The 22,089-nt window shown below is 47.7% G+C and overlaps 2 protein-coding genes across 10 annotated transcripts in view; both read left to right on the top strand.

Moving 5' to 3' along the window:
* Nucleotides 1–4,768, top strand: part of LOC149342741 (A disintegrin and metalloproteinase with thrombospondin motifs 7-like) — a 120,771-nt gene extending 116,003 nt beyond the window's left edge. Inside the window, exons 18-20 of the mRNA XM_089545214.1 lie at nucleotides 313–639; nucleotides 3,075–3,254; nucleotides 3,706–4,768. Of these exons, the coding sequence (XP_089401340.1) occupies nucleotides 313–639; nucleotides 3,075–3,254; nucleotides 3,706–3,861 (663 nt within the window). The 3' untranslated portion in view covers nucleotides 3,862–4,768. The remainder of the gene's footprint in view (nucleotides 1–312; nucleotides 640–3,074; nucleotides 3,255–3,705) is intronic.
* An 11,485-nt stretch (nucleotides 4,769–16,253) lies between these two features.
* Nucleotides 16,254–22,089, top strand: part of Crtc (CREB-regulated transcription coactivator) — a 61,909-nt gene continuing 56,073 nt past the window's right edge. For 6 of the 9 annotated variants that reach the window (XM_089545212.1, XM_089545206.1, XM_089545211.1 and 3 more), the window contains exons 1-2: nucleotides 16,256–16,455; nucleotides 21,565–21,639. In XM_089545212.1, the coding sequence (XP_089401338.1) occupies nucleotides 16,345–16,455; nucleotides 21,565–21,639 (186 nt within the window). In that variant the 5' untranslated portion in view covers nucleotides 16,256–16,344. Of the gene's footprint in view, nucleotides 16,456–21,564; nucleotides 21,640–22,089 lie in introns of all 9 variants that reach the window. The other 3 variants (XM_089545208.1, XM_089545207.1, XM_089545210.1) reach the window with 2 other exon arrangements.

Below are 22,089 nucleotides of genomic sequence, written 5' to 3'. Positions count from 1 at the left end.
ATTGCGACGATGCGAAGGACACTTTCGCCATTTCTGTTTCTGGCACGCTTATCTGGAGCTATCCGGGTGCGACTACTCGGACCGCAATGCCGCAAGAGCTATGCAGCATACCTGCAGTTCCTGTTCGAACTTCTGAAATAGTGCTTTCGCACTAAGTTCAATGCATAGCTCTGCCACACAGGGCAGTACAAGGACCGTCAGTATGCTTTTCATTAGTATCTATGCGAGTGCTTCTATTTTAATTAAACCCATCCCACTAAACTCCGAAGAGCGACCCTTACGTTTTATCTGTTCTTCCGTCTCGGTTGTCAGGAGACCTGCGGGCCAGACAGGCCCGACCTCTGCGCTGCCGCGGAGCCATCAGCGGTGGTGACCATCGCTCCGTGCAGCGGCGACGCCAACGCCACCGGCTGTGACGCGGAAGCGAAGACGAAAGAGACCGGGCCGCGCCCCACCGCGAGCGTCGTGGATGTCCAGTCTAACACCGTGCTGGACATCCCGCTGGGCGACGCGCCGGGAGACTTCTGGAACCTGTCGGGCATCTCGGGACGGCCCGACATTCTGGACCTGCCGGTGCCGCGCAAAGTGGTGGTGCTGGAGGACGCACGCTACGCCTGGAGGGCCTCCAAGTGGTCCAAGGTGAGACTGCCCTCCCCTCCCATTACTACGGCGCGACTGTAATTTAATTTAATTTACTCATAACTTAAAAGAGAAGGGGCGTGGGAAAAATCTGCAGCTCGACGTAGACCGATCGCAGTCCCGGGCCTGTGTTCTGGAAGTATCGACGAAGTCGACATGTCCACTTAGTCTGCATACGCCGACTTGTCGTAGCCCCAAATGAGAAAGTGACCTCTGCTGGGCGACCTCTGACCCGTCTTTTCCTGATGCGCCATCTCGGCTGCAATGGCACTTGCCGTTGCATCAATAATTGTAGCTCGAAAATGAATTTTACGAAACTCGGGCCATAAATACATACGACTGATATTAACCCATATATGCCTAGTTTTCAACATTGCGCTGTAACTCTAAATGTTTATCGTATAAAAGCTTGCGCCCGCTAGGGCAGGTTCGAGAGGCTCTAATTTTTTTTTCTCCGCTTACCTTGCATTGTGTGCGTTCAGGAAGAGCTGTCAGTGTTTAATGGAAGCAGTGACCAGAGTCGGCAGCATCCACCTCATTGTGATTCCGCAAGGAAAGCAAATACTATTTGCGCGTTGTCATGAGAAAACCATCACGCGTGTTCACAAACCTCGTGTTCACAAAGTCTTGTCAAATGTTTCAAGTTTTACCACACGCAAAAGGCAGTGTAAAAAGTCGTTGCCGAGAAAAATATTGCCATCTATAAAATGATGATTCTGAATTCTGAAGTGAAATGCATTTTACATCAAAAATGTATATATTTTTTTGTTTCTTGAAGTCAGGGTTGGCTTAAGGCGTTCGAAAATAGAGACAGGCGTTCAGTCGCTTTTTCGTTTGTCGCTGTCTGGAGTTTGATCACGCTCATTTTGCCATGCCCACTTACTGGACACTTTCAGAATATCGGCCCCGAATACACGTGGCATTTGTAATTGTACATTTACTCCTTGAAGGAACAAACTAATAAAAAGTTACAAAAATCGTGCAGCACAAACTAAACAAATATTTCATCTCATGAAGATAAAAAAAGGTACATTGACATAGCCATCGGTAACTATTGCACAGTGAAACTATTTTAGCAGTCTCAGAGAAAAGAAGTACTCGCTCAGAATAGTCATTTGTAGTAAAAGCGCTTTATAAAAGAACGTGACGCAAAAGCGCAGTCGTGACCTCCCCTCTGCCGACGGCTTCTAAATTCTTCGGTAAAGCGGCAGCTCAGCCATTCGGGCACCCGAGAAATTTGTTATGAATAAAGGATAGACGCAGTAACTGTATAACCCTCGGTGGACACTTCAACCGCGCCGTGGATGGATGAGGTCGTGAAAGAAGAAGAAGAAAAAGACCCGTAGTGGAGGGCTCCGGGTTAATTTATACCACCTGGGTTTCTTTTAACGTGCACTGACATCGCACAGCACACGGGCGTCTTTCGCGTTTCGCCTTCATCGAAGCGCGGCTGCCGCGGACCGCGGTCGGGATTGAACTCATGTCCTCCGGCTCAGTCGCCGAGTGCTCTAACCAGTGAGCCACCGCGGCAGGTCTCATAAGAGACGGTAAATTAGATGTATGAAAGAGTGGAAAGAGAGAGCGAAGTGCAGGTATACAGTGGGCAATAAAAGTTTATGGAATTCGTGTGATCGGGAAGATCTGTCATAGCTCTGTGTCTTGGAATCGCCCCCCCCCCCCCCCCCCCCCCCCCAGTGTGAAGCTTAATAATCACCAAGCGGTTGCGTGGAGACGTCTTCAAACAGGCGCTACCCGCACCCAATATTAATTAAACATATCATCCCGGACATAGAGGATGACAAATGTAAGAAATGTGGAGCGAGAGGGACCCTCAACCATATTATTTGGGAGTGCACACAATCCCCAGGTGGAGCGAAAAAAAATAGATATTAGAGACGCCTGGGAGACCTTGCTGCATAGCCCGGACCCTGAGCACCAGCTCCTCGCCGTCCTACTGGCTGAAGAGGCCGCCGGGATACAAGAAATCCAGGCCAGCGTCTGACGGGGCGACCCTGTCCATCCCACCATCCCAATCCCTTCTGGCCCTTATCTTACGACTGAGAGGGAGAGCCGGAGGGTAGGATGAGGTCGTCTTCTTCTGTTGGACAATAAAGTCTTTCATTCACTCTGCGTCTTGTCAAAATTTACCTGGTACTGATATCATTGGATTGAGCATGCAGGTCCTCCAGATGGTCGCTTGCCTGATGGGCTAAAATAAATTTTTCACTGCCCTCCGGCATCCCGTAGACTTTTGCTGCCGACTCTACATAGCACGCGCGGCCTTCGCTGCGCGTGAGTCAGTATAACCAACTCGCCCCGGAGACCGCAACCTGCGCTGACCCCTGACCTGACCTGACCCCATAGTATCCATGTCACCATCGACAAATGCTCTTCTCATTCCGAGCTCTTACACTTTTTACTTTCTATTTCCGCAGTGCTCACGCGTGTGCGGGGGCGGCGAGCGGCACCGGCGGGTCAAGTGCGTCGACAAAGTTACGCAGAAGGAGGTGCCCCAGAAGTCCTGCTACCTGCACACGCAGCACTTGAAGCCTCCGGAAAAATCCACCTGCAACATCGACCCGTGCGTGCCGTGGCAGACATCTGAATGGTCGAGAGTAAGTTGTCGCTTCTCTCTGTCCTCTTTGCACGGCCTTCCTGCTAGCCAACAGAGTGAGACCGTGGTGGAGAGCCATGAGAACGGGCCATATTTTTTTTGCTTACAAAGAAGGAAATTTTTAAACTCATTTCGCGCTTCAGAGAGACTTATATATGCCACTGTGGTGTCGGAGGGTAGGAAAGCCACTAAAGGACGTGCGACAAGGACGTGCGACTTTCTTGAGCCAAGGCTAACGCGCTTCTGCGCATGCGCCGAACTATTTTAACAATTACTTTGCTCGAGCCCAAGCAAGTACTTTGCGATCGCACTCAGCTGATACATAAGGAGGAATAGCGGAGTAGCTATCAGGGGGGCTCGTTCTACACGGCTTATCAATCACCGTATAGGACATATACGCACACAAATAAAGGTCTCGGCACTTTGTGACGCTCCGTTTCGTTCTGTCGCAGTGCTCAGCCAAGTGCGGACCAGGCAGCCGGCAACGCGAAGTGACCTGCCCCCTGCGAGACCGGTGCGACCCCGCGCGGAAACCCTCCAACTCGAGTGCCTGCAACCGTGGCCCTTGCCACGAGTCCACACCCGGTTCGACGAGGCTGGCTCCGTAGCGGCGTCGGGACTTAGGACACGTGCCCTATTGTCTATCCTCCCGCCCTTGGCCAGTCCTGTGGTGCCCACGGATCGCTGTGTTGTTACCCGTGATTGTGTTTTTTTTTAATGATTCATCAGTTGTGCAATGCCATCCGCGGGCGTCACCGTCTGTCCGTCATGGTTTCACGTGCAAACGTGCAAAAGTTTGCGTTATGCTACGGTGTTGTCTCTCTATGGACATTCAAGTTTCGGAAACGGCACGCCGATTTCTCTTTTGTGTTTCGTTTATTTTATTAATGTTATTACTTTTTTTTTTACTGCGCCCCACTGCGCGTGTCACACTCGAGCAAAAAAACACTATTCGAAGCGAAGCGAAAGGTCGTGTACCCACAAGCATCGTATGCACGGTGACCGATTCTTCATTCTACCCTTACTTTATAATTTTTGTTTGCACCTCGTAAGGGTCACAAACGCACATTGTGGCGCTTACTAACACCTCACATCGCTCCTTACCCCTTTTCCTCTCATCGCCGCATTCACGTTTCATTCTTTATCATTTTTTTTTTTTTGCGCTATCGGCCATAACGATCAAAGATACACCGATACCAAATAGTATTTGTGCCTGGAAGCATCGGGAAAAATTTAACATCCCCGAGTACATGTCCACCAAAGGCGCGCCACCTCCTTTTGTACTGGTGGACACCGTGCATGGTACGGCCAAGTGTATACCACAACATACCTTGTACCTGTGTCTCCCTTTTTTGAGCGTTCAGTGTTTGTTGCTGCATTTGCAGCCCTCCTTTTTTTTTAATGTTATAGTGAACGACTTGAGAAAAGTCGCGCAAGTACGACACATGTTCGAGCACTAGTAGTGCGTTTACCTCCCTTTGTATATTTATAAGAAAAAAAGCAACGTTTCCCAAACTGTCGCGCACTGTGTTCTTAACTGCCACACGTTCGCCGCTGTCACGCGACCGCGCCGGAGCCCCTCAAACCACGGGCGTGCATTGTTGATGTACAGCTGGCGGACGACTCTTTCCGGCACCGCAAACGGCGCGCGGGTTGCAACAGCGAGATTCCGCACGCATTTCGTCGGACCTTCACGAGGAAAGGTGGGTATTAAGTATACGGAGAACCGCGCTCATTCTGACTCGTACCGAGCGCGGCCTTGACCATAATCAACAAATAAGACGGCAGGAAGAGAACAGTAGTTCAGTTGGAACCGGTTTCGGAGCTTTATTTTTACCTTGCACGTTTTATTATTCCTTTCCTCCTTTTCTTTCCCGCCCCTTGGACGCTAGCCAAAAATACTGCGCGCGCGCACAAATGACCCCACATAGCCCGATAGCATCCGACATACTGGAAACCAGCTACTAAAACGCGCGCACATGGCGTAAGGCTAACAGGGTTGCTTCACACACACCGAGCGTGATCGAGCCGATGACGCTCTCGTGCCCAGGACTACGGTTCTAGCGAAAGCTGAAACCCACCAGCTGTGCACGCGCGAAGCTTCTAATTCTCTTTCTTCCCCCCCCCCCCCCCCCCCCCCCCCCTGGATCTCAACTCCTGGGCGACTTTGAAGTACCACGCTGATAGTGGCAGTTGGTGCGTCGCACTTTGATGCTGTGGGTCTACTGGCAGCATTACCTTTGGTCACAACTTCTGTTTAAAGCTACAAAACCGCAGTTACCAAAGAGCTTCCTCACTGCGAGCGTGTCTCGTGCTTGCTCCAGGCTATACTCCAGGCGGATAGACTTGTGTCATACAGCCGTACAGCTGTGCGCGCTGGGCGTGTTGGAGAGTCGGAGACAGCTGACAGTGCAAGTGAGACAGTCGCTAGTTTTTTGCGCAGAAACCAGTATGCCTCCCGCCAGGAGCGCCGTTATCGCTAGCGATGCAAAAGGTGGGAGAAAACAAAGTAACTTTTTGCGTTTGCTTGGGTTTGCTCATACTGCTATTATTTAGCTTTTGCAGGCTCGCAGACTCCGTCTGCGAACTTCGCAGTTAATGAACTGTGGAAAACTGAGGAATGTTTTGGCAGTACACCTGAAATGTGCGCCGCACGCATTCCAACGAGACCGTCGGTAGAACCACAGCTGTGCGAGCGGATCATTAGCCACAAAAATAACAGGAGAGCCCTTTTCGATTAAGGTGCTCTCGAGTTGTATATCATATGGGACGTAGCACACAGCAGCTAGCACCCGCCTCACTTGGCCGGAACTCGTCAACATATAAGTCGCAAAGAGAAAATCGAAGCAGATAATTGAGAGCCTGCTCTGAAGTCGTGCAAGAAAAATAAAGAAATTCCGGCGGTCGCCAATATCCGAAACATGTGACTGCGAACATGACATAATTTTTTTTCTTGAGAACTAAATCTAGAACGCAGCGTACAGAACATTTAGGCAAAGCCCAAAGAGACGCAGTATCGCACGATTATGAAACAAAGCCACCTGATTGCGCCTATCGCGGATATCTTGAGCAACAAAACATGGTCGTAACTCTGACGTACCTACATGTCAGGAATTGTTGCAAACCGATTTCCTTATAGGATTTCGTACATTGCAACTCTAGAGGGAACAGCATCTCTCTTCTTATTACATTGTTGCGAGAAAGAGTATGCAATATGCAAGGCATGGTAGGGTCGGCTCGGTGGAACAGATAAACATTTATATGTTGCCCCGGCGGAACCTTGGTAATATTTTATACAAAGGGACTCATCAGGCGCGCGTGCAAAGGACCACCCTCCTCAGTAATAGGATTGGTTGCAACCGTATGTAACTCATGAGCGATGATATATACAGCCTAAGCTGTCATTAACAAATTCTTCATGATGTTCCGGAACGATAGGATGATGGCGACAGTAATTCTCTAATTGGTTCTCCTTTTAATGGCGACAATGAAACAAACAAATATGTCATGACGGTAGCACACACAATGCATTCCATAGTTCAGAACCTGTTTCTTTTTATGCCGTTATATAAGCTGCTGTCATAACACTCAACAACCGCTTGCACGCTTTAATTGTGAGTCGTTGGGTCATTGTATGGAATTTATGAATGTTCGACATAACTAAGCCCTTAATAACACTGATTGCAAGCTGTGTTTTAGGGCGTGTTGAGACAGTGGGATTGTTGGACTAAGTACAGTGCAGTGCTGTTGTACGTTTTGAGGTACTGCTCCGCGGTCCGGCGCTGTAGACCGGGTGGTCTCACTTCTTCATGAGTCTTCGTACGTCTGCAAGCATACAGTCGTCTGTTAGAGGGGCGTTTTTCCAATGCATGTAAAGGAGTTAACAACATTTATAGCCTTGACAAGTTGTCTTCAAAGCGAAACCATGAACAAACTTCAAGAAATGTCATGTCTTGGCAAAGGTTCAGTTATGAGGGGACCATGTGATGCACGGCCCTCTAGCTTTTTCGTCGCCGCGGTGGCTCAGTGGTTATGGTGCTCGGCTGCGGACTTGAAAGACGCGGATTCGATCTCGGTCGGCGGCGGTTGCATCTCAATGGAGGCCTGAGTCGCTTTGAGACGTAAAACCAAACCAAACCGAACCGAACCAAACTTTTTTTTCCTTTTTGTGAAGCACTGTTCCCTCCTTGAGTGAAGCAGCACGCAGCAAGTTCCAAGCTAGAAATACCTGTGAATTTATCACAGCCTGATAAAGTGATTTCAACTCAAGAACCAAGCGGCAAACACCCGGTCCCTCGAAAGAGGCCCTCCAGCCAATGGCATCGAGCGACTGTCATGACGTCACCGTTGTTCCCATTTCACAGAGGCACCTACCAGTCACCTGCGCTAAAACACTAGGTCATTAAACCGCGACGTCATGACAAACGGTTGCGCCATTGTCTGGAGGGCCTCTTTCGAGGGACATTTACCACCTAGTTCCTCATGCCTAAGCGTAGTGTATATACGCATAGTTCGCCTTTTGCTTTTCACGCATTTTCTTTTTCGATTACTTGGGTACTTGAGCTTTCTTTGTATACTGGCTAGACTGTATTCGTCATCTTTAAATAACATTAAAAAAATAGTGACGTCGCTGCCTGTCATTTGTACGCCGGCGACACAGAAATAGAAGGCGTTGAAGCAGTCCCGTTAAATTTCTGCAACATTAAATTCCATGCTTGTAGTTAATGACCGCGCTTGAGGAGGAAGCTTTTTTCTGCTTGTCTTATTGCAAACCTGTAGATGGCAATATTTCGAAACAAATGCATTGCGTACTGGCACCAGTTTTCGGTCCCACCTATCTTAACACATTGAGAACGTATGTTTTTACGTCCCTAAGCCTCACATTGGTCATGGTAGGCGCCGTAGAGAAGGGCTCCGGTGTAACTGTTTGTTTGTTTGTCTGTTTGTTTATGGGATTTAACGTCCCAAAGCGACTCAGGCTATGAGAGACGCCGTAGTGAAGGGCTCCGGAAATTTCGACCACCTGGGGTTCTTTAACGTGCACTGTCATCGCACAGTACACAGGCCTCTGGAGTTTCTCCTTCATTGAAATTCAACCGCCGCGGCCGGGATCGAAAGCTCCGGTATAATTAAAACCGCGCTTGGGGATTCACACAGGATTCGTGTACTGAGCACACCGCACACGACTTGGTGCGCCACAAATTTCGACGAAGACATTAGACACTGAAGAATCGTGAAGAAATATGACCTTATATAGGCGAGCACTTTCATAGTACATGTGGGCAGAAATTTGAAGTTGGAAATATTATTTTATATAAACCATAAAAGCACGCGCCCGTCGCAGCTGTTCACCCATAATCGCGCAATGCGTGTTGAGTGAGTGAGTGAGTGAGTGAGTGAGTGAGTGAGTGAGTGAGTGAGTGAGTGAGTGAGTGAGTGAGTGAGTGAGTGAGTGAGTGAGTGAGTGAGTGAGTGAGTGAGTGAGTGAGTGAGTGAGTGAGTGAGAGAGAGAGAGAGAGTGAGTGAGTGAGTGAGTGAGTGAGTGATTCTGAAAAACCTAACACTCGCCAAGAAAATGAAGATCAATAGGGTAAAAAACAAATGACGTTTCGGGACCCCTACGGTACCTTGTTCACATATGAAAACGAAAAACGGATCGGCCGTGTTCAAATCTGCTACGTGCCTACAAACAAGCTCAGACAGCAACTTGTGCGAGTGAAAGACAAGTTATAAAGCACTAGATACCCCGGAGTTGTACACAAGATTCCTTGCTAGGATTGCGACGCAGCCTACATCGGCGAAACGGCGGATTACAGGAGACGGCGCTCAAGGAGCATAAAAATGACATTGCCAAGGGGCGCACCGAGAAAAACGCCTTGGCAGATCACCATAAATACACCGGTAGCATTATTGCCTGGGACGCAGCCAGTATCATATCCACCGAGAAATCATTATCATCCCGCCTACTCTCGGAGTCATTCCATATCCAATCAACTCCGCACACAATCGGACACGTGGGCCCATGCCTGCAGCATATGCATACTCATTACAGCGACCTTCACTCGTATAAACACGGCCGATCCGTTTTTCGTTTACATATGTGAACAAGGGATCCCTAGGGATCCCTTGTTCACATATGTCCCGAAACGTCATTTGTTTTTTACCCTATTGTTCTTAATTTTCTTGGCGAGTGTTAGGTTTTTCAGAATGATGTCATTTCCTCGCCAGGCGAGTTTTCGTCCAACTCTGGACTGACTGACTGACTGAGTGAGTGAGTGAGTGAGTGAGTGAGTGAGTGAGTGAGTGAGTGAGTGAGTGAGTGAGTGAGTGAGTGAGTCAGTGAGTGAGTGAGTGAGTGAGTGAGTGAGTGAGTGAGTGAGTGAGTGAGTGAGTGAGTGAGTGAGTGAGTGAGTGAGTGAGTGAGTGAGTGAGTGAGTGAGTGAGTGAGTGAGTGAGTGAGTGAAAAACTATTTGGCTCTAAGTTTGTGATGTTGGTGGGTCCAGATGGCTTCCTCTCCGTTGATCTCCCCAGGATCTGTTCCGGTGACTTCTTCCACCTTTGCCAATGGTCGTCTGCCCTTATTTCAGGGCACCGCTGGCTTCTGCTGCTCATCAAGTTCGCTGTATTAGATCTTTCTGGATCTCACAGCGGTCGCTGGTGTGTGAAATACATTTAATGAGCAGAGTAAATCTAGGTTCGTTTTCCTCGTCCACGCTACTGCCGTGTTGCACGATTAGCATACCTTATTACATGACGATTTTCCTCTTCCTGCTAGCATTTTCTGGCCAGCTGGAGCTCGCCTCCCGTAGCGTTTATGAGAAACTTCTCCACACGTAAACCAGGGTAAAAATTTGGAATGCGGTAGCTGAATCCACCTGGCAGCCTGGTAATGTAAACGCTGACTTTTGAAACCTTTTTTTTTGTATCACGAACGCCGTTATAACACAGTTTCTGTTATTGCGGATGTTGAGATGTTCGCTTCCTTTTCACGTCTGCTAATGTGAAGAGGAGTTTTTACAGCTGGCGTTATTAGAAAGGTAGGTACAGTTTATATCAACGCGGAAGTTTGAATGACGGGCTCATTTTGACGTCTGCTTCTGCAGGCGCTTAAGAGAATGGTTTTATGTCGCGGACAGCGTTATTAGGCAGTTTTGAGCTCATTAAAGGAGTATAGACACCTAACTTTTGGGTGCATGTTTTATTCTTTGCAATGAGGCGTAAGGCATTATTATACATGCATTACAACGTGGTATCGTCCTACGATCGCTAAATAATTTATAATCGGATTTCTTTCTCGTGCGGTTTCGGTTTCCACTGTAGCGCTTTAGTGAATTAAAACGTTTAAGCAGCGATTATATCGCAATTTTTTAATGCTTCACGTCACCTATAACCCATCTGTGACGTCACAGCCATCGTTCGGCTGTTGAAACAGAAACAGCACGAGGAAGGAATTTGATTGTAAATTATTTAGCGGTCGTAGGCGAATGCCACATGGTGATTCATGCGTAGTAGTCTTCCGCATCATTATAGAGAAGAAAACATGCTACCAAAATTAGGTGTCTATACTCCTTTAAGAGGGTTTCTGTGTATATATGATCGACCATTTGCATGTACAGTGCGGATCGATTATGAAGCCTGTCTCTCGAAATAACACGAAGTGTTCTGTTTTATTTTCAATGTTAAATTAAGCTCACTTAAACGATCCATGTGCCTGCTTGCCCCGAATACTTCTTCACTCAAGCTATAGAATTTATACGGAATGGTATTCTTTTCATTTGTTTCCTGAATGGGCCCCGTTCCTTGTACATTTTGCCGCCGCGGTGGCTCAGCGGTTATGGTGCTCGGCTGCTGACCCGAAAGACGCGGGTTCGATCCCGGCCGCGGCGGCTGGAATTTCTTTGGAGGAGAAATTCTAGAGGCCCGTGTACTGTGCGATGTCAGTGCACGTTAAAGAACCCCAGGTGGTCGAAATTTCCGGAGCCCTTCACTACGGCGTCTCTCATAGCCTCAGTCGCTTTGGGACGTTAAACCCCATAAACCAAACCAACCAAACCTTGTACATTTGCTGAGGATCCAAAGAACAGGGCCTCCTTTGTATATCGAAAATGAATTTCGCCGGACGCCCAATGACATGGCGTACCGCTTTCGACGAAGACGTCATACATTGAACGACTGTGAAGAAATATGACCTTATCCACGAGTCCATTTACAGTATGCAAGCATCAAGGCGAGCAAAGCTTAATATAAGGTGTAATATAAAAAAAGACTTTTATCGTCAGAAATTGGCCTGGTTCTTTTTTGTTGCTGTTTTTTAGACAAGAATATTGAGTTATAGCGCTATGTTCGCTATACAACTAAGGCTATGAGGGACGCCGTAGTGAAGGGCTCCGGAAATTTCGACCACCTGGGGTTCTTTAACGTGCACTGACATCGCACAGCACACGGGCCTCTAGAATTTCGCCTTCATCGAAATTCGGCCGCGGCGGCCGGGATCGAACCCGCGTCTTTCGGGTCAGCAGCCGAGCGCCCTAACCACTGAGCCACCGCGGCGGGGTGTTTCATATTTTGGCAGCCGCGGTGGCTCAGTGGTTATGGTGCTCGGCTGCTGACCCGAAAGACGCGGGTTCGATCCCGGCCGCGGCGGTTGAATTTCTTTGGAGGAGAAATTCTAGAGGCCCGTGTACTGTGCGATGTCAGTGCACGTTAAAGAACCCCAGGTGGTCGAAATTTCCGGAGCCCTCCACTACGGCGTCTCTCATAGCTTAAGTCGCTTTGGGACGTCAAACCCCATAAACCAAACCAAACCAAACCAAACCGTTTTGTTAAATGGGCAAAGCAAAGCTGTTAATCACTGTGTCGGCCGTGTTAGTTTTCCTCTTCTGGCGCACCCACTTTGCATCCTCTCTCCCTCCGACTCTCGCAACACTCCAAGTTGAAGCCTCTCAGGCATTCGTAAATAAAATAAAATAACATAATCTACAGCAGCCGTTCCGTTTCCAGCTTGGGCCTACGTATTTAAGAAACGGTTTTATAGATATATTTCTGAACGGCTTCGGCATCACGGGGAATATTTAAGTTCACAGATTTTAATTTTCTTCTATTCTTAATAAACAGATTCACAACAGCGCTACGGAACGAGGACGGAACACTGTTTTTTTCTTTTAGTTTCTCTTTTTAATGATTGTTACTTTTACCGTGTTATTTGTTGGTGTCGGTTTCTTGTTTTCGCTTTTAGCCTGCTGACTGTGCCTATTGCCTAGCAACTTTTATTTTTCATGCCCCTTTTTTTCATCGCCATTTTCTCATGCTTTTCTCATGCTTTTACGCCGCCTCGCTCTCTTAAATGTTTTTATGTAGCCCAAAGATTCCGCTTTGCTTTGAAGTACTCTTTTTCTTGCCTATCAGAGCTGCAGTTGTCAAAAGCTGTAGCTGGGTCATGCACATCTTTGTATCTGTTAGTCCTTTTATCATTAGGTTGGCAATGCTATAGTCTGATAGTGCATGCCCTTTTCATGAGTTCTGTCGAGCTGTATTATGACTCGCCAAACGTGTGAGGCGTTCCTTCGCTGTGTCCCGTGGCTGACAGTGTATCACGTGGTCCAGGAAATAGTATAAATCTGTGCTGATTTTTTCACGCAATAAAGAGTTGGTAGTCAGCGCCCGTCCTGTGTTTTTCGTGTTCCTTCCGTCCTCTTTCCGTAGCGCTGTTGTGAATAGGCTTATTAAGCATGAACCAACTAGCCCACACCAGAATCCTCTTAGAACGTATTTCTTCTATTCCACGCCAAGAATTTTAATTCCTGTCGTTTTCTGGGGGACCGTTCATTTGAAGGTCACTGAATGCGCTTCAGCATCAGCACCACGCTTCCTCATGTTTGTCTTGTCTGGCTGTACAGCCTGGCTATAGGACGCATATATAGATCCGACAGCCAGACGTGGATGTCGTTGAAAGCGATATCTTTTTGCCAAGGTAGCAACTCGCCTCTTTAGCTGTTCCCGTCGAATTATATCAGCGCGGGGGGAAGCTGTGTCTGCACAAGCAGTATCTGTTACGCCCTTTCCTGGCAAGGCTAACAGCTTATGCCCTTTCTCTCCGAACATCTGGAGTGTGCATCCAGGAACCTTGGTCGTAGTGTGCCTCTAGCATGCTGACCTAAATAGCCGTAGATTGACATTGAGCGATTGTCCGCGATTCGAGTGCGAGTGTTTTGCACTCAGTATGTCGTGGCAGATGTGTAAGTCATTTAAGTCTTAACGGCAGCGCAGTACAAGGCTAAATGTTACAGTGGTCGCAGTCAAGCAAAAACAGCAAAAAAGCAGTGAAGCACTTTCTCTCTGCATTCGCCGAACGAGAGGGATATTTCGAAACGTCGGCCCGTAAATGAAAGGCTTGAATTTAAATCATTGCTGTCCTCTGCCGGTCTATCTCTTGCATTGGTTTTGTTGCTAAAAAATTACCCTATCACAGTGATGCACATATAACACTGTGCTGCGGATTTTTTTCTTCTGTGAGAGGGCGTGGACTGGGATTCGTAGGTCAGTAACAAAGAGTAATGGTGGACGAAAACAGAGCGGTGACATTAGAGGCTGTGCTGATGGCTGTAAACACTGTCCTTTTATTTAAAGGAGGGAAGAGCGAAAAACAAACAAGCAAAAATAAAAAGAACTCTTCCATCCCCACCTATAAATGTCCCTGCAGTATACAAGTATGCACGTGGTGACCTGCGTCATCATGTGCATATGTCAGCGAATGAAAACATCTTATTTGCTGGTCAACTCAAAGATAGGTAGATCGTCCAGAAGATCGCGTCTATGTCATGTTGCTTCCCGCTGGAGGAAAGGAGAATGGCAGAAAAAGAGACAGAGAGTGGAAATCTGAGTAGATGACGTCGCAGTGCAATCGTCCAAGACGTACTACATGCGTTTATACACGTGCGCAGTTTGGGTGTTCGGGCTGGACGTGCGGAGGGGTGAAAAGCGAGGGGGGGGGGGGGGGGGAGGTACCCACTCCCAACAGCACGTGTCTCCAAAGGACCGTCTCTTTCGCTTTCCTGCCTAGCGTTTGCTGCATTATGCGTACTTATAGAATATAGCAAGCATATCACACATATGCCAAAAAGACGTTCGCCCAGGCCCGCCTCATAAAAACAAAAACAACTGAGCAAATAGACTAAATAAGTCGAACCCGCGTCTTTCGGGTCAGCAGCCGAGCGCCGTAACCACTGAGCCACCGCGGCGGGTATTGACGCATCGCTTAACCGCTGCAGCACTGCGACATTAGTCGTATTATTATTCCCGGGGATATATGAATGTAGAGACTGACCAATTCTGCATATACGGGCATTAACCTAGTAAAGCTATCATACCATACCCTTGAGGTAGAGCTAAAGTGCCCCCTCCTCCCCAATTTTTCTTTACCTCAGTGTATGTCCTAAATGTATACAGTGTCATCTGGTCACGTACAGTTAATATCCCAAAGGCACAGAAAGAAGAGTGGGTTCAACCATCAATTTAGCCGAAACAATTCTGGGGAGTTCTTCGAAATGACGAGGTCAACTCTTGACCTCTCTCGTGAGCGAAGATGGCTTTCGAGCACGGTTCGATAACCTCACAAGGGCACCGCGTAGGTGCAGAGTTGTGCTATGCAGCAGGGAACGGGCGACACGTGCGCATCCGATATACCCTGGCGTTGTGGCCGGGCTATGTGAAGAACGCCGTGCCCGTAATTGAGTTGTCACGGACTTGTCACAAACCGTACTTGGAAGTGGCGTCCACCCGCTGTGCTGTCACACTTGGGCGCCGAGAGTTTGTTTCTGTTACATTCGTTTCGTTTTTGCAGCAGCAGCAGCGTGTCCAAAACACAGTTGGTGTGTGTAAATTACAACCGTCGCATGCTTTTATTCGTTTTTTTTTTTCGTGAAACACTTCGGATCATCTACACCGGTTTCGCTCACATTGAGGAATAGGAGGTTATAACAAAACGAAGGTCAGCAGCAACGTCCCTCATTCAGGATGGATACAGCGCCGTGAGGGTCTGAGAGAGAAAGAAAGTTCAGGAACACATGGTCTATGAACCGAGTTATGGTACTCAACGGACACGGGTTCCCGCGGCGACCGCGTTTCGATGGAGGCGAAACTCAAAAAGATCCCCAGGAGGTAGAGATTATGCTTGAGCCCTCTGCTTTGGCACCTGTTTCTCTCTTTCCTATTTACCTACCCTCACTGCACGGTTGAGGTGTCCAACGAAGAGTGAGACGGTTATTGTGACCTTTTCTTTCTGCAAAGCCAATTTTCTAGGAACTGAGGATGGGCCCAATCAGACAGAGGGGTCAACACCGGCGGGCAATAAGTTGCGGGATGTGATAAAACTAGCTTGTCTGGACAAGGGAAGGGAAATGAGAAGCTAGTTATACATATGAATACATATGTGTCTGTTGGCTGTTTTCATTGCTTGTCTGGAGTGGTTCGTGAGTGCTGGAACTGCCACATGAAAAAAAAAAAAAAAATGTTCTCCGCTATCAAGTTAGGAAACGCGCTGTACAAATAAGGCCAAGCAACAGGTGTCTGAGGAGCACGGTTTTTTTTCTACGTTGTCTGTGAAACGCTTTCGCATGATTTCATAGCTTCGTTAAAGTGACCGAAACGAAATCATGTGGCTGAACGCTGAACCGCTGAACATTCTTAGTATCCGTCGACGTCGGCCTTGGTCAGCGAGCAATGGAAACGAAAATGTCACTGACAATCGACAAATAAGCTCTGCACTAGCCAGCGTTCAGATTTAAGGCAAAAATAAATGAAAGCGGAGCATTTTGTTGCGCTTCGAACGTTAATTCAGTTCATAGAGCGCTGTAAACTACTTTAGCGACTGCAGCGCCAGAACGCTTTGGCGGGCGCGGCAAAAATGAGCAGCAAGCAAGCGACATACCCACTTATAATTCAGAACAAACTTTCGCAGCGCGCTCTCTTCGTTGCTGTTTTTGTTGCGTTTGTTTCGCGCTCGCTGCGCACCAGCGCGGCCAATGGACGCATTACCTATCGTCGCTGTGGACGGGGTCGAGGGTATCGCGTAGTAGCGAGGCGCTATTCTATCATGGCGAATCCGAGGAAATTTAGCGAAAAGATCGCTTTGCACAATCAGAAACAAGCTGAAGAAACGGCGGCGTTCGAGCAGATCATGCGGGAAGTGATTGGGGCGACCCGAGTAAGTGCCCGTTGTCATTCATGCTGTGCATTGTGGCGTCTCTGCGGCGCGCCACAACAAAACGGTCGCTGGAGGCTCACGGAGCGACCACGAAGAAAACATCGCGGACGACCGTTTTCCGTTGCCTTGGACATCGATCAGCGTCACTGTGTATTGCAGCATGTGCTCCCACGCATTCCAAGCCTTCCGCAGTGCTCCGAGGCGCCTAAGTGAAGCCGTTTACCAGGCAGGATCACTCCAACGATACGCGTCTGATGCCAGGCGCTCTACTGTCGCTGAAATGTATTGCTTACGAACCAGTTGGATCGCGCGCTGACGTTTCAGCGGTCGTGTGCCGTACGGACCAACATCCCGGCCGTTCGCCTTACTCCTTGCGAGGCAGCGGTACGCTAAATTCGAGCGAGACGCTCCGAGGTGTCTGCGCGGCTGGCCCCCTTACAAAAACAGATCAATAGATACCCAGCAGCACACCACTTTTTCCAACGATTGCGTTGTGGGGAGGAAGAGGGGAAGCGACCTCGGTAAACTCCGTGCGCGCGCTTTGTTTTTGCCTCCCGTGGTGCTTGCAGATCCGTGCGAAAGTGGCTGCCCGTTCGCGTACCACTGTCCTGTGGTCCGGGGCGAGCCTTCCGCGTGTATCGTTGACAGCCGCCCGCGATAACAGCTGCGCGCGATGACCCATCTTATCCCCGTGTGCGTCGCGGACTGCTCTTAGTGGGTAGCTCCTGTCTAACGTACGGTAAGGACCGGAATTCAAGAGCACTCGGCGCGAGCTGCTGTGATTGCGCTTCGCACCCTGAGCCGCCGCAGCACCCCGTTCGCGCCGATCGCTGCCCGCGTTGTCGCAGCTCCGGGCTCGTTACGTAACACCGAGCTCGGCATCGCTGCCGCGTGCATTGTTTTGGAGGGAAACGCAATCGCGGACGGTGCTCATGTCGTGCCTCGTGCGAAGCGTGCCAATCGGAAATGCGAGTACCGTTGGCTGGCTCCGCTAAATCGCATGACGCACGCGCGCTCCGAGGCGCGAGCCCTGTCTGTGGCAGCCGGCCATTCAGCGGATCTTGGGGGCGAACCACCCTGCCCATCACGGATTTGGCGAACGCTGAGCGTCCGTCTCGCACCGCTTTGGCGCGCGTATCGGACTGCGCGGACCTCCTTAGGCTGTAGCTGACGCCTGAGAGCCGTGCGTGCAGTTAACGGGCTGACGATGTCTTGCGCGGTCTTGCTTGCTACAGCGCGCGTTATATCTTCCCCTGCAGGGTCATTCTTTTTTTCCTTACACTGTAATGCCAGTGAGCAGTCCATTCTGACATCTGGGGTACATGTGTGCTTTGAGAAAAGTGCACTGAGACTACTTGATGCGCTTGCATCTTACTTCCCGTAGCATTTCCCATGCAGCTTGCACAGGCCATGTACTTATGTTTCAGTTTTAACCATCTTGAGTGTTTGACAGCTTTAACTAACCTAAAACACTTTTTGCAAAGATCGCAGTTGCACGGGGCTCAAAGAAACCTGTCTAAGTTATGTGCAGGTGTTTCTTGAAGCTGCTCACAATAAAGTACTGGCAGTGAAGGGCTACAGCTGCCATATGTGAGCGGTTTCAGTGTGTGGCTTGTGCTTCCTTTTTCTGTCATACAGCTTGGCTTGTCGAAGTGTGTGAATGTCATTATCCGCCACTCTCCTGCTTACAGTTTTCAAGAACAGCTGTCGGACACGCACACGCTTTGTATTAATACAAAAACATACAAACTTCGTGCTTTATATGTTCATTCTTTGCAGCTTCTGTGCTGCTCCAGGTGACTTCCATTTTGCTACAAAGTGCTTTAACTGGCCTGCAAGCACCTGTCAGGATAGAGGTCTGTGGGCTTGTTGGGAGTATACTTTTTATATCATACACGGCATCTCTTTCTACTTGTATTGTTTAAAAGTTGCTGCAAAAACAAGAAGTTCACCATGCTCGCCGCCACCTCCACTGGGGTGAGATGGAACACTTTCCGAGCTACTATCTGTGCAAAATATGTTTCGCCAGAGAGCACACGTCTCTCCTCTACACATTGAGACATTGATGATAGGCTAGTGGACACGACGTCCTACATCATTTTTTCCACCATGTGCTATTTGTATTGTGCTTCCTTTATCTACAGCACTGTGCATCAAGCTGACATCATACTATAGCCATGTTTGTCATTTTACCCAGCTCGATACACTGATGGCATGCTTTGAGAAATCTCGCGCAGAAAGCTTTGTACGATGCGAAAAATGCATTCAGGTTCATTGCCAACGGGGTTTATCATTACATAGACGGATAGTCCTAGCATTTGGAAATTGAAGCGGTGATGCAAGTCGAGAGCAAACGGTCCTGAAAGCATTCTGGTGGTAACTATAAAAGGGCCGCATATTTATGCATTTATATTGCAGTTCATGACTAAGTGGCTGTTCCTAAACTGCGGAAATTTGACACCAGAGTTATCAGCACACCGAGGAAGTAATTTGGTAGCGTGATTTCATTCTTTTGGAGCTTATTATCTGGCTCACTTTAATTTTCCGCTGTTGAACACAATGCGTTAAATATGATGTGCACATGGTGTGGGGAATGTACGCTAGCCTATAGCAGGCCCGCACTTTGTTTTTCACAGTGTGCATTTGCTATTTTGCTCATAGCTGTAATCTGCTTGTCTGCACCTTAAGTCATAAATGGTTGTTAAAAGAAGGGGCCTGTGTTTCTGCTGTTATGTTGCAAATGGTAACGGTGTGTAAGCGTCTCTTTAGTCTGCAGCTTCACTACAATATTCTGCTATTTGCACAATTATAGGGGCGGTGATATTATGACTCCACTTAAAACTGTCACAGCGATGTGGTAAAGAAAGGTGCCAAGAACTGTTACCTACGGTATTGGTCTCAGGCTAAAATGTGATCACGAGGCACAACTTGCTGTGTGCTTGTGAAGCTTTGCTAGAATGAAATGTTGTTTGAGGGGTGTGGGGATGATTAAAACATAGCTCAGTACACTCACTGGAGGGTAGCACAGTTATTTGCACTGGATTGCAGATCATTTGCATGCAAACTGAATTGCAAAGTGCATTGTGCATATTTTCTTTTAAGAAATTCATGATCGGTGTTACTGAACGGTTTGATTGATTGAAGCCACTGCGATCTACACCATTTTTTACAAAGGGGTGCCTGAATTTTGAGTGAAAGTGTGTTGTTTACGTGGGAGGGTGGGTGGCACTGTCGTTGGCAGTTTTTCATGGGCCTGTTCGAACGAGGGCACCTCTGATGAGTATCAGTACAACAGCAGTATCAATGATAGTGTTGTTTGCTTGTGCAATTGCTGAAGTGGGCGCTGGAACGTAGTTTGTATAGTGAAAACATGGTGCGAACTTGCCATAAAAAAAAAGAGATATCCCAAGAAGTGCTTTCAGATTTAAAAGTTGCATTAAGCATGCTTCTAAATGACAGAAACGATTTGGGGCTCTGAACTGCATGTTTTAATTGGGAATGGGATAATGATACAATACTGACAAGTGCAGGAACTGGGTAACTAGTGATTTGCATATACGTAGCAGTATCTTGGCCATGGTTGGTTACTGCCTGATAAGCCTTTGGCGTCAGCTACAGATGAGATATTAAGCTGCAGAGCTGTCAGCTTAACTTACCTCTGGGAACGCGGACATTTTTAAGATATGTTTCACCCATCTAAGGACCTTGAAATATGGTTGGTTACTGTTGACTTTGCAATGTGCCTAGGCCTTCATTGTTAAAAGCAAATAAGATGGTCAAGCCCTAGCGGCACGTAGGTCTTCTTGGTTGAGAATCAGGACTGAAAGGTCCTAAAATAAAAGTAAGGAAAGGCATGTTGACATATTCTGCTAGTAGAGGGTTACCTTATATTAGTAATGCTGATAATTTTAATGTTCCATGCAAACTCTTAAAGGTGTAGGTGTGGTTTTGGTACTAGTCGACCTATGTGGCACATGCATTGCTTATAGCGACATATATTTGCTCTGTTTTATTAGTGTTGCTGGGGGTGGGTGTATTTTACTGTTATATGACTGCTGCAGCTAATCTGACTAGTTTTCTTTATATTCATATACAGTGTGGACAAACTGTCCAAATTTTTTTAGCTTTGACTTTTGATGGGACACCTACATACTACAGCTGGCATATTATCCACCGAAATGATTCAAAGTTTTTAGCTGCAAGGTCTTTCGCTAAAAGTATGGTTGACCTATACTTGGGGACGGCTTTCTGTGACTATGCAGTGGAAGCTTTGAGCCCGAGACACCTTCTTCCACGAGCGTGTTGTTCACACGCATGCACGAGACAAAGAGACAGGCCTATTAGCTTGCAACATGTGCTCGTAGCTTCCACTGCATAGCCACAGAAAGCTGTCCCCTAGTGTAGTGGCCGCAAGTATTTTCTTTGGTCAGTAAGAGCTAGCTGTATTGCCTGAACCATATTTGTGTTAGTTGCCATCAGTGCCGTGCCATGTATTGGGCATAAGAGGTTTTAGTAAAAGGCTCTCAGTTCACATCAGATGTTGTTTTGTGGTGACTTTAATTTGTGAGAGAAAAAGTTTTGCGTGAGGCGTGCATCATGACTTGTAGTCTCCACTGCTCCATCTTTTTTTCCTGGCTTCGCTTAAAGGACTATAGACAGCTAATTTTATTGTGTTTTCTCCTTTCAAATGATGCTTTAGACATTGGAATACATGAATCACTGCATGGTATTCACCTCCGACCGCTGAATAACATGTAGTTGAATTTCTTTTATGCTCTTTCGGTTTCATCAACCGAATGATGACTGTGACTTGCAGTTGATGTTTAGGTCACATGACGCACGATCCCCGTCTTTAGGAGCTTTCCTCTTGAAATTTGTTATCAGTACGGCAGTATTTTTACCATTTTGCGAGCATTTTTCATCAGTTAAAAAATTCTACCATTACATATCAGGTGGGTTCAAACTATGATCTTTGGCAGTGATTGGTACTTTGTTTTTGTTTCGTTATTACCTTATTGCAAATATCTTGGTATCATTTTTGTTCTTGCACAGCTTTACAGAAGGCACTTGTTTATTTCTGTTCTTTTCTCCTTTTTTTTTAATTTTCAGACCAGCCATGGGCAAGACAATATGCAGGCTTATGCAACCTCGTATGACAGCTCATACATGCAGCAAGCCGCCAATGTAAGCTATCTTACCATCATTGTAAGAAAACATGCATTTGTGATGCTGGGGCATCGTTTGCTTGGCTTTTGTTTAATGTTGGCACTTGTCTCGCTGAAAGTGGTGCTCTTGATGTTACGGCATAGGCAGGCTTCAGTTGCATGTTGTCATTTCTGAAGGCATTGATTAAGTTGCAAAAGTTTTGAGATGCTTTGCAAGCGGCTGAAATGATTTGTTGTAGCCATAGTTCGAAAAGCAGGATTTGTACATGTTAGTCGCTATGGATTGAATAGGTTATCCCAGGGTTGTATATCGGCCGCCGCGGTGGCTCAGTGGTTATGGTGCTCGGCTGCTGACCCAAAAGACGCGGGTTCGATCCCGGCCGCGGCGGCTAGAATTTCTTTGGAGGAGAAATTCTGGAGGCCCGTGTACTGTGCGATGTCAGTGCACGTTAAAGAACCCCAGGTGGTC

Source organism: Amblyomma mixtum, chromosome 5, assembly GCF_055824585.1.
Source record: "Amblyomma mixtum isolate Tamu chromosome 5, ASM5582458v1, whole genome shotgun sequence".
In the NCBI taxonomy this organism is placed as follows: domain Eukaryota; kingdom Metazoa; phylum Arthropoda; class Arachnida; order Ixodida; family Ixodidae; genus Amblyomma; species Amblyomma mixtum.
The sequence above is the reverse complement of the archived record's forward strand: the minus strand, read 5'-3'. Positions and strand labels throughout refer to the sequence as shown.